This window comes from Sciurus vulgaris, assembly GCF_902686455.1.
Source record: "Sciurus vulgaris genome assembly, chromosome: 8".
Lineage (NCBI taxonomy): Eukaryota > Metazoa > Chordata > Mammalia > Rodentia > Sciuridae > Sciurus > Sciurus vulgaris.
In genome coordinates this window covers 21,868,494-21,885,439 of record NC_136468.1, presented here as the reverse complement: position 1 = coordinate 21,885,439, position 16,946 = coordinate 21,868,494, and the positions used below count along the sequence as shown (strand labels likewise).

At 38.7% G+C, this 16,946-nt stretch overlaps 1 protein-coding gene across 1 annotated transcript in view; it reads right to left on the bottom strand.

The window, feature by feature from the left end:
• CHCHD3 (coiled-coil-helix-coiled-coil-helix domain containing 3) overlaps nt 1-16,946 on the bottom strand; it is a 258,741-nt gene that overhangs the window by 43,250 nt on the left and 198,545 nt on the right. The window contains exon 6 of the mRNA XM_079150209.1: nt 5,365-5,435. Coding sequence (XP_079006335.1) covers nt 5,365-5,435 — 71 coding nt within the window. The remainder of the gene's footprint in view (nt 1-5,364; nt 5,436-16,946) is intronic.

The following is a 16,946-nucleotide window of genomic DNA, read 5'->3' as shown; positions in this document are numbered from 1 at the left end:
TTTAATAGCATCTAGATTTTGTATGGAAACATACAGAAATTTCTCCTATGGCACATAGTTTTATAACTTGAGTTGACATAATAATAAAACCTAACATTTACTTTGTGCTAGATCTGTGCTAAGACCTCCATATAGCTTCCCTTTTTCCCTTTGTGGTGCTGGGGATTGAACCCAGGGCTGAAGCAGGCTAGCCAAGTACTCTACCACTAAGCTACATCCCCAGTCCCAGGTAACATTATTTAGTGTAATATTTTAATTAATTACCTATAAGGTAGAATAGAAACATTAATGAAGAACATAATTGTCATCATCTGAACTACAACATGGTATGATACCATGTAAACTAGGAACAAACATGGCAAGTAGCTCTATTTAGCAATAATGACAAAGGGTGATAAATGTGATACAAAGTGCTGATAATGATTGTTTTAGTTAGATTGGAAAAAGAATAAGTATTTCTTCAGATTGAAAACTGGATGTAAAAATGTGCTGAACTGGTCAGTGCTTTGCCTTTTACAGCAAAAATCTTAAAGCTATTGTGGGAAAAAGTTCCTGTAGGAAAATAAACAGTACAAATTCTCTAATTGCAAGTCCTTTCGTTCTTACTGAAATAATGATAAATGATATTTTAATAATTTAATATTAATTAGGAATATAACTACCCCATCAAAGTACAACTCTGGGTTTTTAAAATTTTTTTCACTCAAAAAGTCTGTCTTCCTCTTGTTTTTCTGTGATAAACTATACGCTCTCGCTATTAAGACCCTGCTTGCCATCTCCATAGATGAATATTCAGAATACAGCAGGGGACATGTCTCATAGGAGCTTCTATCGATAAATGATGTGTGGATAAAGTAGGGAAAAAAACCATTAATTTTAAAGTGCTTAAATGGTTTACTACCAAAACTATAAACTGAGGAACTGAAGTGTGAGTAAATATTTTAAGCACCCTGTTAGCTATCCTGGTAACCAATGTGACTGGTGTTAGTCCTGTGTAGTCGCAAATGTTCTTCGTTTTTTTTCCCTTTATGGTGATTTTGGGTGACCCCCCTATAGCTGTATAACAGTGCCCTTGACATTGCAATTTAAAAAGCTTCCACCTCCTGTAGCCAAGATGCACCCCAATAAATCCTATTTCCATCAGATAAAATTAACTAAATCCTCCTCAAAATGCCTCAGAACTTGCTGCCTAAGAGGGACAGTGAGTGAGGTTCAAGGTGGTTAGAGGTCTTCAAGGTGAAGCTGCAGGTACTAAGCTGGTTATACAGAGAGGAGACAGGGAAAATAAGTTGGCCAGGCAAGAAGTTCTGTTATGCAATGGAAAGACTACAGTATCCTGTCTTACGTAAAACTGAAGGGTCATGAGTATCAGAGATGGCCAAATTTCTAAGGAGAAATGAAGTCCTGCCAAGTGAACTCCGCCTTCATAGTTGGTAAGCATCTCTTACAGCCAGTGTGCCTTCACTTCCCAGGTGTGAAGCTAATGCGTTCTCTGCAAATCAAAATTCGACCTTCTATGAAGGTCTAGCAGGCAGAAGTTGGGGGTTGGGGAAGGATACTGGTATAAAGAAAGTTGCTTTCTAAAACACTGGTTCTTTCTTTTTTTGAGTGCTATGGATGGAACCCAGGATCTGCTGCAAGGGCTAAGCAAGTGCTCCACCAAGAGCTATGGCCCCGGGCCAAAACATTAGCTCTCCACAGTCCTTCCGTGTGTGAACACTGGGTTGCTATTTGTATGGGCATTAGCCAGACAGCAGACTGAAAGTACAGTCCTCAAGACTGACCTCACTTTAGACATCTGCAGCAAGTTTAGAGGGGTTCACAGATCACCCTAAGACGCAATAATTCACTAAAATTCATGTCTCATAGAAAACTATTAACTCACAGTTATGGATTCAGAGGAATGATATAGAAAATTAGTATAGAAAGTCTGGAGGGTTCTATATGCAAAATTTCTATTGTCTCCAGAAATCAATGTTGTGACAATACATATGGAATACTGTCAACCAGGGTAGCTCAACTTATACAGAATTGTACTGGGGCCTCATTACATAATCTGGGTGATGAATTGGCCACATGATTCAATCAGTTTTCAGCAGCCCCACTCTGCCAACACATGGGCTAAGGGGCCCACCATGAGGAACAATTTCTATCACTAGGGAAATTCCAAAGGTCACCTTTTGGGAGCTTGGCAGAAAGCCCAGACTTCTCTTTGGTAAAGTCAAATCCCTACTACACAGTTTAGCCAGATTAAAACAGGACCTTGTAAAGAATATTATCTGGGGCTGGAATTGAAGCTCAGTGTAGGGTGCTTGCCTAGCATGTGTGAGCACTTGGTTCAATCCTTAGCACTGCCTAAAAATAAATAAATAAAATAAAAGTGTAAAAAATACAATAACATTAAAAAGAATATTATTTTAAAAAGATAAGGAAGAATGATGCTATTAAGGTTTTACTTAAGATCATGTCTAACCTATAGGTCTAACATTGTCTAGTAGAAGATAAGCCTTCAGAATGTGTGCTTGCGTGTTCCATGTGACCTCTCATTCTCCAACAGTCTAGCCCAGGCTGATGACATGGAAGTGGTACAGAGCCTCAAGAGAGACTTTTCTCATTTAAAACCAGATTATTTCTCTCTGTAAAATCCAGCTTCCACCAAATTTTCCAACCAGTTAAGCTTTTATTTGTGGTTCTTTTGGGTTCTTATTTTGGTTATTTTTGGTTCTTCTATGCAGACACTATGGATTGAACTGTCTTTCCCTCCAATTCATATGCTGACGTCCAGTACCTCAAAATGTGATTGTATTTGGAGAACCTTTAAAGAGTTAATGCAAGTAAAAATGAGATCATTTTGGGACATATTGGGATGTAGTCCAATATGACGATTATGCTTCTTAAAAAAAAAAAAGAGTAGGACACAGACATGCATGGAGGGAAAATACACAAGGAAAAGACAGCCACCTACAAGTTCTGGAGAGAGGCCTCAGAAAAAAATTCAACCTTGCCAACACTTAGATTCCAGACCTCTAGCCTCCAGAATTGTGAGAAGACCCATGTGTTAAGTTACTTAGTTGGTGGCAATCTGCAGCTCTGGCAAGCTAATACCAATTAATGACTAATTTACATCCATGTTAGTTAACTTTTTATTGCTGTGATCAAAATGCCTGACATAAAACTTCTTGAAAGGAGGAAGGATTTATTTTGGCTCATGGTTTTTGAGGTTTCAGTGAATGGTCAGATGGCTGCATGCTTTGGGCCATAGGTGAGGCAGAACATCATGGAGGAAGGACAAAGTGGAAGAAAGTTGCTCAATTCATGGCAGCTTGGAAGCAGAGGAAGAGGAGGGGAACAGGGAAGAATACAGTTCCCAAGCGCACAGCCCCAAAGGCCTACTTCCTCCAGCCACGCCTGACCTCTCTATGGTTTTCACCAGCTCCCAGTAGTCCCTTTAAATTATTAATCCATCAGATGGATTAATCCACCAGAAGGGTCAAAGCCCTGGAGATCCAATCACTTTCTAAAAGCCCCATCTCTAAACACTGGAGCACTGCGATCAAGTCTTTAACACATGAGCCTTTGGGGGATGTTTGAGATCCAAACCATAATGATGTCCAATCTCTCAACGACTGCTGCACCAGACTCTTCTCTTTCACTGGTAGAGCCCTCCCACGTGGCACTCCTGGCTCTTGTTTCTCAGACCTCCACCCAAACTCACATCCACTGCCAGACTCCCCTCCTACAGGAACACAAAAATCAGGGCACTAACCAGCTCAAACGCCTTCCAGCGTTTCCTGCTAAAAGAAGACCAAATCCCTAGCCCAGCAACTAATGAATGACCCTACTGACCTCACCAGCTGTATCCTGACTGATCTCTCACACTTGCACCATTGATCTTCACTAAAGTTGTCACCCACCAACTATAGAGCGTGATTTTCCTCCTGAATATCTTTCCCTTCCACCCACTCAATACATTTTTAAAGCTTCACCAAATACCATCTTCTTTATGAAGACTTCATAGATCATTCTAGTCAGAATCGATCTTTGATCTATCTCAAATTTTAGTTATTTTCATAGTTATCATCTTATAATGAAGAAATACCCAGAGTGTCAAGTCAAAGGTTCCCATAGTACACAGACAAACCGGTAAAAAGATATTACTTTATCTTTAGGGGAAATAAATACAAAACTTAAAAAATGTAAGTATATCAAATACATTTTCTTTCTTTCTTTCTTTTCTTTCTTTCTGTGCTGGGAATTAAACCTAGAGCTTCACTCATGTTAGGCAAGTGATCTACCACTGAGCTACACCCCCTTCTCTACAGTCCCTTTTAATATCAAATCTATATCTAATTCTTCATCCAAATTCTTAAGATCTCATATTAACCTTTAAGAGTGATATTTGTGACCCATTCTTCTCCCCACTACTGCTAAAAGAGAGAATTTACTAAGGAAGATTGAAGATTTTTGCTTGTTTAAATATACCTCAAAGCACCTTTTAAAAGCAAATATAGTTTTAATCAACATTAAAGTAACACTAATATCTATTACCACAGAAATTGTACGGTTGCAGAAACTAATAACTCCACCTTAGGGTTTAATCATTTTATCAAATACTTATAAACATGTACACAGAAGGAGGTCAGAGACCAATGCAATCTTTCAACTAAACCTGTCACAACACCTTTTTTGCTTCACTAATTTGCACATGTGTTACTAGCGGGTTTATACAATGGAGTCATTTATACACTCAGGACTGTCTGAATGATGTCTTCTTACCTACTGTGAGAACTGGCAGTAAAGAGAACATATAAGGCTATGGGTCATGGACACTTTGATCCATCAATTACAGAACATTCATTTAAACATCCCAAGTATTAATAGAGGTAGCAATTTAACATCACCTTCATAATCAAGGGCAAAGTAAAGTCTATGATTTAAATGCTTTCAAGATACATGTAAAGAAATAAAAATAGTTTAAATATGAGAAAGGCATGTATCCAAATTTGGACATGCCCATCATTTTACTACATAAAAGTGAACGGCTTCCATTAACAGAGGTAGCAATTTAACATCAATTTAAGGCATTCTACCTCAAATATTATTCCAAATGAAAATTGTATTACCATTGCTTTTGATTTCCCCTTAGTTCATAAAAAGGACTGAGTTGTAACAAGCTTTCATCAAGTGCCCTTTTGTTATACCTGAATTCCACAACAGATAACAGGACCCATTTCGCACACCCCCAAATACTTCCAAGTATTCCAGAGTGCTACCTAACATACTGTCTTCTGTTCAACCAGCAATGAAACTGTTCTTTCATCTGGTTAAGAATAGTAAACAATTATGACAGTATTAAAAACTTACTTGAACTTTGCTTCTACCTCTTCAGCAGCTTTCTGATATTGCTCAGTGGTGACTTTGTAGAACTCTGAGCTCTGTGGACAAAGATTGATAATAGAGTGTTCACAACGCAAGGAGATAAAATATGTGGAAGACATATAATTTTCAAAAACAAAAACAAATCATAAAACCTTGTTTCTTGTATTAAGTTGCATGGATACTTACAGAAATACACATAAGGCTATTTGTTTAAATAACAGTTGTTGATACATAAGGCTGCAATTACAGAGAAAACTTTCCAGTTATAACTGGTCATTATTTAATCTTCATGAGAAAATTCCTAGCATATGTTTAAAAGATTATTTAGGTCTACCATATTTGGAATCTACTATGGCACAATCACAGGATGTTTGGGATCAAATTTGTCTATTATTCCATCAGAGTTCCAACTAGGATGTTAGAGGATTATTTCTTTTACATAATATTTTGGCCTCAAAGTGAATTCTTTATGGAATAGAAATTTTTCTGTCACCTCCACATGACCAAAGAGCATCCACATTAATGACCATCAGTAGGAATGAGAGGTCAGACTTAGGTAACTTCAATTAAAAAAATGTTTCCTCTATTATATGAACACGTAAGCAACATACACCAAATTGCAATGGTAAAATAATGCCTTTCCTAGAGCAGCTGACTAGCTACTTTGAAACCAATCTGACTATAGAGGGTGGCTGAAATGACCCCACCAGCCTTCAGACTCAATGAAATATCCTGCAAAACACATGGCAGTGCTCAAGAACACAGCACATTACAGTGGTCTATTGTGTGCCTTCAGGTTTCACATGCATGACTTGGGGTAGATTATTTTTTAATAAATCATTGTTGGTTGGTGAGAAAATGAAAATGAAATCCACTTCACACCAGCGACCCCTTTGCATTTAACAATCTGGGTTGTCCAATGACAGTCACATCCAGGTTTCTAGGATGTAGATAAAATCAATAGGTATGTGATTAGACAGCAGATGCAGGGTGGCTGGAGCCATAGACAGGTCACCATTTGAGATGATGAATGGCTTTCTATCAACCCATAGTCCCCTACGATGCTAACATTTACTATAATCTTATTTGGGCTACGATTTATCTTTCTTGCACCTGATCAATAAAGATGAACAGAACAGTTGTAAGGATCGATTGTAATTTTTTATCATTTTCAAGCACAAAGGTGCATTTCTGACATGAAGACAATATTCCAAGTATACTGCTTCTGCATTTTTAAAAATTGCAATTTGAGTGATCAACTGCACCAGTCTATATGCTGAGAGGTTTTAATTCATCTGTTGGTCTAAAGCTATCAAAAAGCCATTTGTCTTCTCAGATATTTTAACTTCGGGTTATGTCACATTTTCCTATCTTTTTCACTTATTTTCTTCCCTTTAAAATACACGCCAGTCATGACATGTTCTTTTGCAATGTTTGGTTTAAGCTTTTTTTTGAACCTTTTTAACAACGAGGGCAGCAAAAAAGGCAGTTACTAATCTATCACTAACAATGACAAGAAACTCCCAAATTACTATGATTAACTGTCAAGTGGGCATTATGTTACTGAATTATCTATTAAAATGCTGGCAAAGCAATAACATCTTGATTAATACTTTCATTTATTTTAAGAAACTGCAACATCTGGACAGGATGGGGTTGAAAGATCTGGTTTCTGGTTCTTTTCTGTGACCTTGAGAAGGTCTTTCACCCCCAACCCCCAATCCACTTCCTTTCCAGTGTTCTTAACCTGTAAAATAGGGAAGGTAATATTAGCCCTGCTTTTCTCTATCTAGGCTGTTGCTGTTGCAGAAATCAAACAGGATACACAAGAGAGCTGTGAAACCTGTTAAGTGTTTTTGCAGAATAAGATCAACATCCAAATAAAATAATTTTGCAAGAAAATAATTTGGGTAATTCCACTCTGGGTACAAATTCTAACTGATCGAAAAGTAATAGTTTAAGTATGAAGTTTTCTAACAAGAATAATGCACAAGAGCGAGGGTTCTGCCATAATAGTGAGCTCTCCTCTCCTTCCTCATGCCAAACGCAGTGACATTATTTCAGATTGTGTCAAAATTCCCCCTAGGTGTGAAAACACAAAAGACCAGTACACTGCAAACTCAGCATATAATCTCAAATTAAAGTTTGAGACTTTATTTAGATTCCATTCTTCTACCTCAGTGACCAGTTTCCCATGCTGCACAAATTTTCCTCACAATGAGAATTACTCAGGAGGCAGCGCCATATACATAAAATACTAAGGGATTAAACAAAAACATACTCAAGATGTGTAGGTAGACAGTGTCTAATCCACTTAGATATTTTCCTATTCATTCAATATTAGGTTCTTATTATCCCAATAATATCCATTTTGGGAAATCAAACCCTGAACAAATTTTTCATCTTATATGAGAGAAAAGAAAAAACAATCATAATGAAAGCCCACAAGGGCCAAGTTAAAAATTACAGATGGTTTTATCCAAGTTCAGAAAGAACAGAGATCTTTGGTCCCAGAAAACACTTTAAAAAATAAACACCACCGATTCAAAATAAAAAGACCCTAACATAACTGCCAGTTGGGAGAATGGATAAATATGGGGTGTTTGCACAGTGGAAATCAGTAGAGAAAAGTACTTGTGTATATGTATGTGTGTGTGTGTGTGTGTGTGTGTGTACATATATATATATATATATATTAGTGTGTATTTTACACATATACACATAGGCATACACACACGTACACACACACAGAGGGCAAGTTGAAAAAAATATGATAGGATGCAATCTATTCAAGTTCAGAAAAGTGCGAAGTAACGCACGGGGATACTAATGACAAATTTCAATGACATCTCCAAGTGGCAGCAGTTTTATGTAGTGGTAGAAGGGGACCAGATGGGCAGACTGCTGCTATGAAGGAAACACAGGGGAGGTCTCACCACAGCACTGTGACATCCCCTAAAATGAGGTATGGGTACAGTGAGGTGTTATGCTGGTTTTAAATATTTCACAATACATGAAGAAAATTATCTCCCCTCACCACCACTCACAAAGGAGCTAATAACAGCAGCAAATGATTAGCTGGACTAGAATATAAAGTAAGCTTGGGGAAGACACATGTTAAGACGTTGGCAGTGCAGAGATGGTATGTTTTTGAATACTAAGCCACTGTGTGCACATTACTAAGCAAATTTTTTTTTTTCAGCTCTTTATTGTGAAATAATTTTAGACTTACAGAAAAGGGGCAGAAAATAGTAGCGTGCCTACATATCACTAAGCTTTCCCTCGTGCCAACATCTCAGTCATACTACAATTATCTGAAGTAATAACAATGATACATACTCCTAACCAGTAGTTGTAGTAACTGGTATTAACTAAACCATAGACTTTGGAGCTCTCCACTAGTGCTCCTTTCTGTTCTAGGACCCAGTGCTGGAACCCGGTCGGTTAGCATCCAGTTGTCTTGGCTTCTTAGTCTCCTCTAACCTGTGGCAGTTCCTCAGTCTTTTCTCGTCTTTTTGACCTTGGCACTTCCAAAGAATACTGGTCAGGTTATTTTGTAAAATGTTTTGCAATCTAGGCTTCTCCGAGGTTTTCTCGTGGTTTGGCTGAGTTCATACATGCTAGGGAAGAACACCACAGAAGCAAGGTGCCCTTTCAGGGGCTCTGTCCCGTCCACAGATCTTTTTACTGATCGTTTTGACCTTAATCATTTGATTAACATGGTGTCAGCAGGGTTTCTCCACAGCAAAGTTTCAATTCAATATCTCGCTGGAGATATTTTGAGACTAAGCAAATATCCTGTGGCTCCTCAAAGTCTTGTCCATCACTTTTTTGTATCCATCAGTAAGTCTTGCCTGCAGCCATGATGATACTGTAATGTTCTGATGGTGCACTTATTTTGTGATGCCAGGGGTGGAACTCAGGGCCTTACACATGCTAGACAAGCACTAGACCAAAGAGCCACATCCCCAGTCTGTGCACTTATTTTTTAAGTGACATCACTACATACCTTATTGATATGATAATCTTTTTTTCGCACCAGAATTGAACCCAGAGGCACTTAACCACTGAGCCACATCCCCAGTCCTTTTTTATATTTTATTTACTGACAGGGTCTCATTGACCTGTTCAGGGCCTCGCTACGTTGCTGAGGCTGGCTTTGAACTTGCTATCTTAAAGACACAGCCTCCCAAGCTGCTGGGATTACAGGTGTGCACCCCCACACCTGGCTTGATATGACAATCTTCACTTACCCTTACTTGATGATAAAAGTGATGTAGCTGCACGAGAAGTCTTTAACAATGAAAATCTTCAAAGAGTGGGTAGCCTCTTGTAAGGACTGGGAAAAGTGGAACAGGGTGAATGGTTTTAGATACTCCTTTGCGGGCTGCATGAGCTGCAGAACTGGGATTGTAAGAAGGGGGTCCAACTCTTGCCCTACTGTATTGTGAGGCTTTGGGTAAAGGCTTGTGAACCAGCTGCTTCAGAGGCACTTTTGGACCTTATCAAACTGCAGTCCTGGGTCACACTCTCAATCTCTGGGGCCAAGAAGTTACATTTTAAAATATTTCAGGTGATTCTGAACTAAGTCTGAAAACTACTGGGCTTTTAGAACAATAAAAGAATAATATACTATTCAGCTTGCCATCCATAGTGAAAAATAATCAGTATTTCTGAAGAATGATGGCTAACACTACTTTCCATAATTAAAAATAGCTATAATCTTTACAAAGTTGTTCCAAATTAGTGATTCTGCCAGTATTGTCTACAAATCACTGGTGGACCCCAAACTGCTCTAGCAGCTCTGGCTTCAACATTGCCTAGCAACGCTGCAACGTTTCTACCCTGAATGGAGAGGAAGGAGAAGAACAATAATTTTCAGGAAGGTGCCTTTGTTATTTGTGTTGTCTTCAGGTGGTAAGAGGTTGTAACGCTGCTATGTTGTTTATTAATTACAGATTACTGTTACTTTAAAGTCATCACTGTAACTTAGTTTGTTACTTGGTTAACCCCACAATCTGTAGTTGTATACAATTACATCAATTATATTTTATCTGATCCTTTTATAATAGCTAAGTATGGCTCAAGTAAGTCACATCTTCACTCCCATTTCTAAATAAGGTGTGTGCATGTTCCCTTCAAAATTGGCTGATACACAAAGTCCTCTTATTGTCTGGGCAGGGGAGAAATCATGTCCTTAAAAAAAGAACCAAAAAGAACAGGTGGAGAAAGATATTCATGACCTTGCAAGGTGGTCTTCCAATGAATGATTATTGCTTTGCATAAAGGCTTACACTTCTGCCTGTAAGGATCTAGACAGCCTAAAATTTAAAATATCTCCACTCATATTTGTTCTGTGTAGTCTCCTGCCCCATCAACCACAGGAAAAATTCTTGACATAATTTGCCTGGTGGTAGTATAAATTTGTGGCAGGTAAATGTGATTTAAATCAAATACTAAAGGTCTGATTTATTAATTTCTTCCTTTAAGACAGAAACTTTTATTGATAAAAGCATAAAACGTGTTTCCCACTAAGACCATCTTTGAGAGGTAGATCTCATAGATTCAAAGTAGATGATAGTATCTTTTAGCATTATCAAAAATCTGATAAAGTCTATCTTTATCAAGCGTAATGAGCTCCTGGAAGGTGAATGATCCAAAAAATAATAATATTATTCTCCATATTTGGGAGATGTTTCTGTCACCTATGTTAGAGGGCGAGGCATTACTAGAAACAATGGGCATTTTTATTTTCTATGTAAAACATCTTCTAACCTAAGGCATCGGCAATCAATTACTGAAAACACTAGCAGCAAACTGAGTGGGGACATTGTTCCATTGTTCAAAATTTGTAATGTTTCATTTAAAACATGAATATGTTGCCCTCTGCATTGTGCACTTAGCAGTACAGCATCATGGTTAAGAACACGGGACTTCTGGGGTCACAATGCCAAACTATGGTTCCACCCTTATGGAACTGAATGAATTAGCTCAACAAATTGCCTCACATCTATAAAATGGGGCCAGTAAGAACAGTTGCCTGATAGGATTCTTTGGATGTTAAATAAGATATTACATGAAACTGTATGACGTTTTTCAAAGGACATTTTAAAAATTAATTTTTTTAATTTAGATTTTTAATTTTTACAGACTCCATTTTTATTCATTGTACACAAATGGAGTGCAACTTTTCATTTCTATTGTTGTACACAATGTAGATTCACACCATTCATGTAATCATACATATACATAGGGTAATATTGTCTATTTCATTCTACTATCTTTTCTTCCCCCACCCTCTCTGCCCCATTTTCCTCTACACCATTCAAAGTTCCTTCATTGTTCTGTCCCCCCTAGCCCCCACCACCCCTGCTTTGTTATGTATCATTATCCACTTATCAGAGAAAATATTCAGTCCTTGGTTTTTTGGGCTTGGCCTAGTTCACTTAGCATGATATTTTCCAACTTCATCCATTTACCAGCAAATGCCATAATTTTATTCTTCTTCATGGCTGAGTAATATTCTGTTATGTATGTATACTACAGTTTCTTTATCCATTCATCAATTGAAGGGCATCTAGGTTGGTTCCACAATTTGGCTATTGTGAATTGAGCTGCTATGAATATAGATGTGGCTGCATCACTGTAGTATGCTGATTTTAAGTCCTTTGGGTATAAACTGAGAAATGGGATAGCTGGGTCAAATGGTGGGTCCACTCCAAGTTTTCTGAGGAATCTCCATACTGCTTTCCAGAGTGGCTGCACCAATTTGCAACTCCACCAGCAATGTGTGAGTGTGCCTTTTCCCACTTCCAGGTCAACAGTTATTATTGCTTGTGTTCTTGATAATAGCCATTCTAAACGGATTTGATGAAATCTTAGAGTGATTTTAATTTGTATTTCTAGTTACTAGGGATGATGAGCACTTTTGCATATATTTGTTGATCACCTGTATATCTTCTGTAAAGTGTCCGCCCAGTTCCTTAGCCCATTTATTGATTGGGTTCTTTGTATTTTGGGTGTAACGTTTTTTTAAGTTCTTTATAAACTTTGGAGATGAGTGCTCTGTCTGAAGTGTATGTGGAAAAGATTTTCTCCTACTCTGTAGGCTCTCTCTTCACATTATTGATTGTTTCCTTTGCCAAGAAAAAGCTTTTTAGTTTAATACTGGTTATACTGGTTGTCTGCTGGTTATACTGATTATCTTTTCTGGTCCTTAAGGTGAATGGAAATGTGAGATGAAGGCTAGTCACTGTGGGAGTGTTAATGGCTACAGGGTTAACCAACTAGCCCACATCAATCAAACCAGTAATTTTTGACTGTATCACCAATGAAATCCAAAGAACTGAATTAAATAGTAAAAGTGCTTTAGTGCCAGGACTTCCCACAGCTTTAATTCCTGCTGTGCATTGTAAAACTCTAAGAAGTATTGTTCACGAGGATTTCCAAACTGACTGCTCATGGAACCCTTTGACTATGGCGCATCTTGAGGGACAGGATCCCCTGAAATTGTCCATGAGAAATGCTGAATTAAACAAAGTGCAAATACTATTTCAATCCTGCACTTTTTGACATGCAACTCTTCCTTTATCAAACCAACATTTTCTTATGGATTATTTTAAAATGAATGTTAAGAAATGAGAAACAAATAAGAAAGGAGAAGAAATGGACAATACTAAAAAATGATCCAAAACTGATGACTGATGTTATCACCTTTTATTATGAGTTAATAACACAGAGCATGCTATTGCCATGAGTTCGTAAAATGTGAGGTGAAATCCTTTCAAGAAAAATTGTTGCTAGACCTGCCCCCTGTTCCCGAGTCCTGTGGTAGAATACAAAAATGGCCACGATTCTTTATTCTTTTCTGTATTCGTGTCCCTTGGCTCTTGGCATGGAAAGGTAAGGTCCGTTTCCCCACCCCTTCAATCTGGGCTGTTCAGTGATTTGCGCTGACCAACCGGCTAGAACGGAAGTAGCAACGAGCCGGTTAAGAACCTAGGCTTGTGTCTTGGAGCCCTGCCTAGGTGCCACTCGATAAGCCTAGGCTGGCTTTCTGCAAGCATGAGGCCATCCTAACAGCCAGACCTCCACAAGTCAGCAGGAGAGAGCCCGCTGAGACCAGGCTGCCCGATGACACGAGCTAAACTGGTGACCTGCAGAGTCAGGAGGAAAATACATGGCGGCTGTTTTAAGCCATTAGTTTTGGGGCAGTTTGTCGTACAGAAAAAGTCACTGATACATGCCCTTTCTCTGTGTTCTCATAAAGAACACAGACTTTTACTGAAACATTTACCACACTGTGCCAAAAAATGTGTTCCCATGTGGCCTCTAACTATCCACGAGAAACACAAGGCAGTTATCTCGTCCTGTTCACCTTAACGTGTAGAGCACTTAGCAAAACACATGGCACACAAACTCACTGAAATAATGTTAGAGTGACACCAGTAATTCTGAATTGTACTTCAACTTTGGCTCTTATTTAAAACAGGATGGGACAGGGAGACAAGTCTAACGTAAATGTAAAGATGAAATACTCTGTTTACTGGGTCTCCGAGATTGACAGCCCTTCAACCTACAATGCCACACACTCACTCACACACACACTCTCATGCACACAAAGGGCAAGGATGTTGCTTACGACTGTACAATTACAGCAACAGTATAGTTAGAGCTGCAAAAAGTACCTCTGGATGAACCAGGAGGCAATTATTTTTTTCATATAATAAGAAGTTTGGGTGTTGGAAACAGGACCGGTGTAGCTGCCCAGATGCACGCCATATTTCACTAGGTGCTTTTTTCTATTCCTTTCTAGTATCCCTTAGCATTTAGCTTTGTCCCATGGTCTCAAGATAGCCACTGCCCCTCCAGTTATTATGTCCATGCTCTAAGGGAGGAAGAAAAGGAAGGGAGAGGTGGGGAACAGAAGACCGCTCCAGAAATTTCCACTTAATATCTCTTTGGCCAGAATTATAAAGCACGCACAATGCTGGGAAATTCAGTGGTTTTGCTTTCCTACTTTAAGGGTAAAGAAAGAAAAGAAGGAATTTGCAATGAGTTTTATTGAGCCAATTTATCATACCTGCCACAGAGAGTTGAGGCAAAGCACCAAATCATGTAGAGAACACTACGGGTAATTTTAGATGTAGGATTTCCAATGTCCCTTCAATTCCTAATCTGCGGTATGTGTGGGGACTCACCCATCTGATACCAAAGAACAAAGTCTTCGTGTAGGAGGAAAATGGGAATCAAGAACAGCAGGCATCATTCCCAAGTTTCCTTGGGCTGGCTGCAGCCCAAGTTTGTGAATGCGTGATTCGCTGCCATTTTCCATTTTCGCAATGTCTCTCTTTTAAAAGTATATATTAAAATGCACACGCACAGATACACATTATTGCTAGATTTGAAAGTGTCTGTTTTCAAGTTCTAAATTAGATCAAAAGAAAACATGCACACATGCAGTGTTCTTTCGATCTTTTCTCAGATTCTTAATCTGATTTCTGCTCTCTTGTAGCTACTATGATCGCACCTATATCATGTAAGAAAAGAACAAATCGAAAAAGTCGTAGGAAAAATTTGTTAATTAGTTCTTGGCAGTTCTTTTTAGAAAATGCTTCATGAGATTAGGGCATAAGTAGATAACACACAGAGCCGAGGTACAATTTAAATTCTGGTGGCCTGAAACCATTTCCTAGAGGAGAACAGCATTCCTCCTCCCTGTCCACTCAAGTACGACTCCCCTGTCATTTAGCCCACAATGAACAACAGAAGGAACAAATCTTCCTGAATGTGATCAGCCTGGCCATGCACGTGGCTTTCCTCTTTCTAAGCAGATCTATAACTTCAGCTAACCACTACAGGTCTCCACGTCCCACAACACACTCAATACACATTTCACTTGATGTGACTGGCTGATTCAAACAGAGGTCCAGGGGTTCAAATACCAATGCCAACAAGAGCATTCCTAGGTCCAAACCAGTCTTATTTATAATTTCCTAAGGACACTCCCCTCAGAGGTGGGCAATAATACATGTTACAGATACATTTTTCCCCCAAGGTGAAAGCAAGCATTTAGGAACCCAAGTTAATACGCCATCAACTGCAGTTCAGACAGAATTCCAGTCATGGAAGCCATTTATTCAATGGCACCAGGTGGCCAAAAAGAGTTCCTGCCTTATCAACAATTCTGTGCAAATTACACAGAATCAAGAGACTGACTTGGCAATGTAACTACAGTTATAGTACAACAATTTTAAGAGCTATTGATTTTAAAAAAAAAATCACTAATGGTCCAAATTTAGTTTATCTAGTGGTTTCAGTATTTCTCCTGAAAAACCTTTTATCAGAAAACTAAATGGCTGGTGTGAGTTTCGCCTTTCTCTGTTTCCCTGTTGTACTCTGAAGTCTGTTACAGTTGGGCAAGAGAAGAGTGGAATCTGAAATTCTTAGTAAGAGAAGGGTCCCTTGAATAGAGTAGCTGGCGTCTTAAAGAACCTTTTATTAGTGAAACTTTTAAAAGCCAGTGCCCTTGTTGCATTGTCTCTTTCTTGATTTTCTTCTTTTATGTAAAATTCTTCCCTTCTACCAACTATCTAAAGAAAAGGAAAAACAAAGTAATATTTAAAAAGCTTGCAAACTGCCAACACTGGCTCAGATTCATGGTATATCAGATCTAGTATTCTGTATCTAAAAGGTACACCAAGCAGGAATGGTTTGGGTTATTTAAACCGAGTCTCACTTTTTAACATCTAGAATGAGGTGTGATTCTATCAAGAGGACGACAGAAGTTTAGTAGTTGGCAAATAGCCTGATGTCTCCTTGCAGAGGTTCTCAGTCAGAACACCAGTCCTGCCAACAGTTCCTGGATCCCTAGGCATTCCAAAGAGCCTGAGTTTCCACTAATTTACCTGCACGACTATGCATGAACCCGAAACATGATCATTGAGTACATGGATTCAAATTGAGCCTCTAACACCCAGCATTGCTGTTTGTTTTATGTCAATATTAAACTCAAAAGGTTAGGTATTTCTCCTTAGGACTGCTACATTTCTGCTAATAACCATAAGTATGCCAGTTTTCCTCAGTCCTGTTTTTCAAGTTCTTATTACTTAGCAATCAATACCAAAGACAAAGGAAGATTCCAAGTAGGAAAAAAGAACATCTCATCCCAACATATCTCCTTCCTTCTTAGATAATCCTGGCTTTCAGCTGGATACAGCCAAACAAAGTAAAATACCAAGCTTGCTTCCAGTTAGGCTGAGCTATGAGCAGAACTGTTCTGAGACTTCCAGGTAGGCTGCATAAGAGCAGCTGACTTACGCTGGCAGGGAACCTTCTAGCTTTCGAGTGACCTCCTTCCCCGCCTCCCCAGGCTGCAATGCAGACGGATGGCCAGAGCTCCCGGAGCATCTTGGAACATCAGAGAGATTCAAGAGGGGGATTCTGTTAGGGCACACGAGTGGAACAATAAGGGGGTTCTGGTGACACCAAAGCCACCATGTCAGTCCTGAGTTGCTCACCTTTAGACTCTTATTAAATAAGAGAAAAATAAACTTCTTTTTAAATTA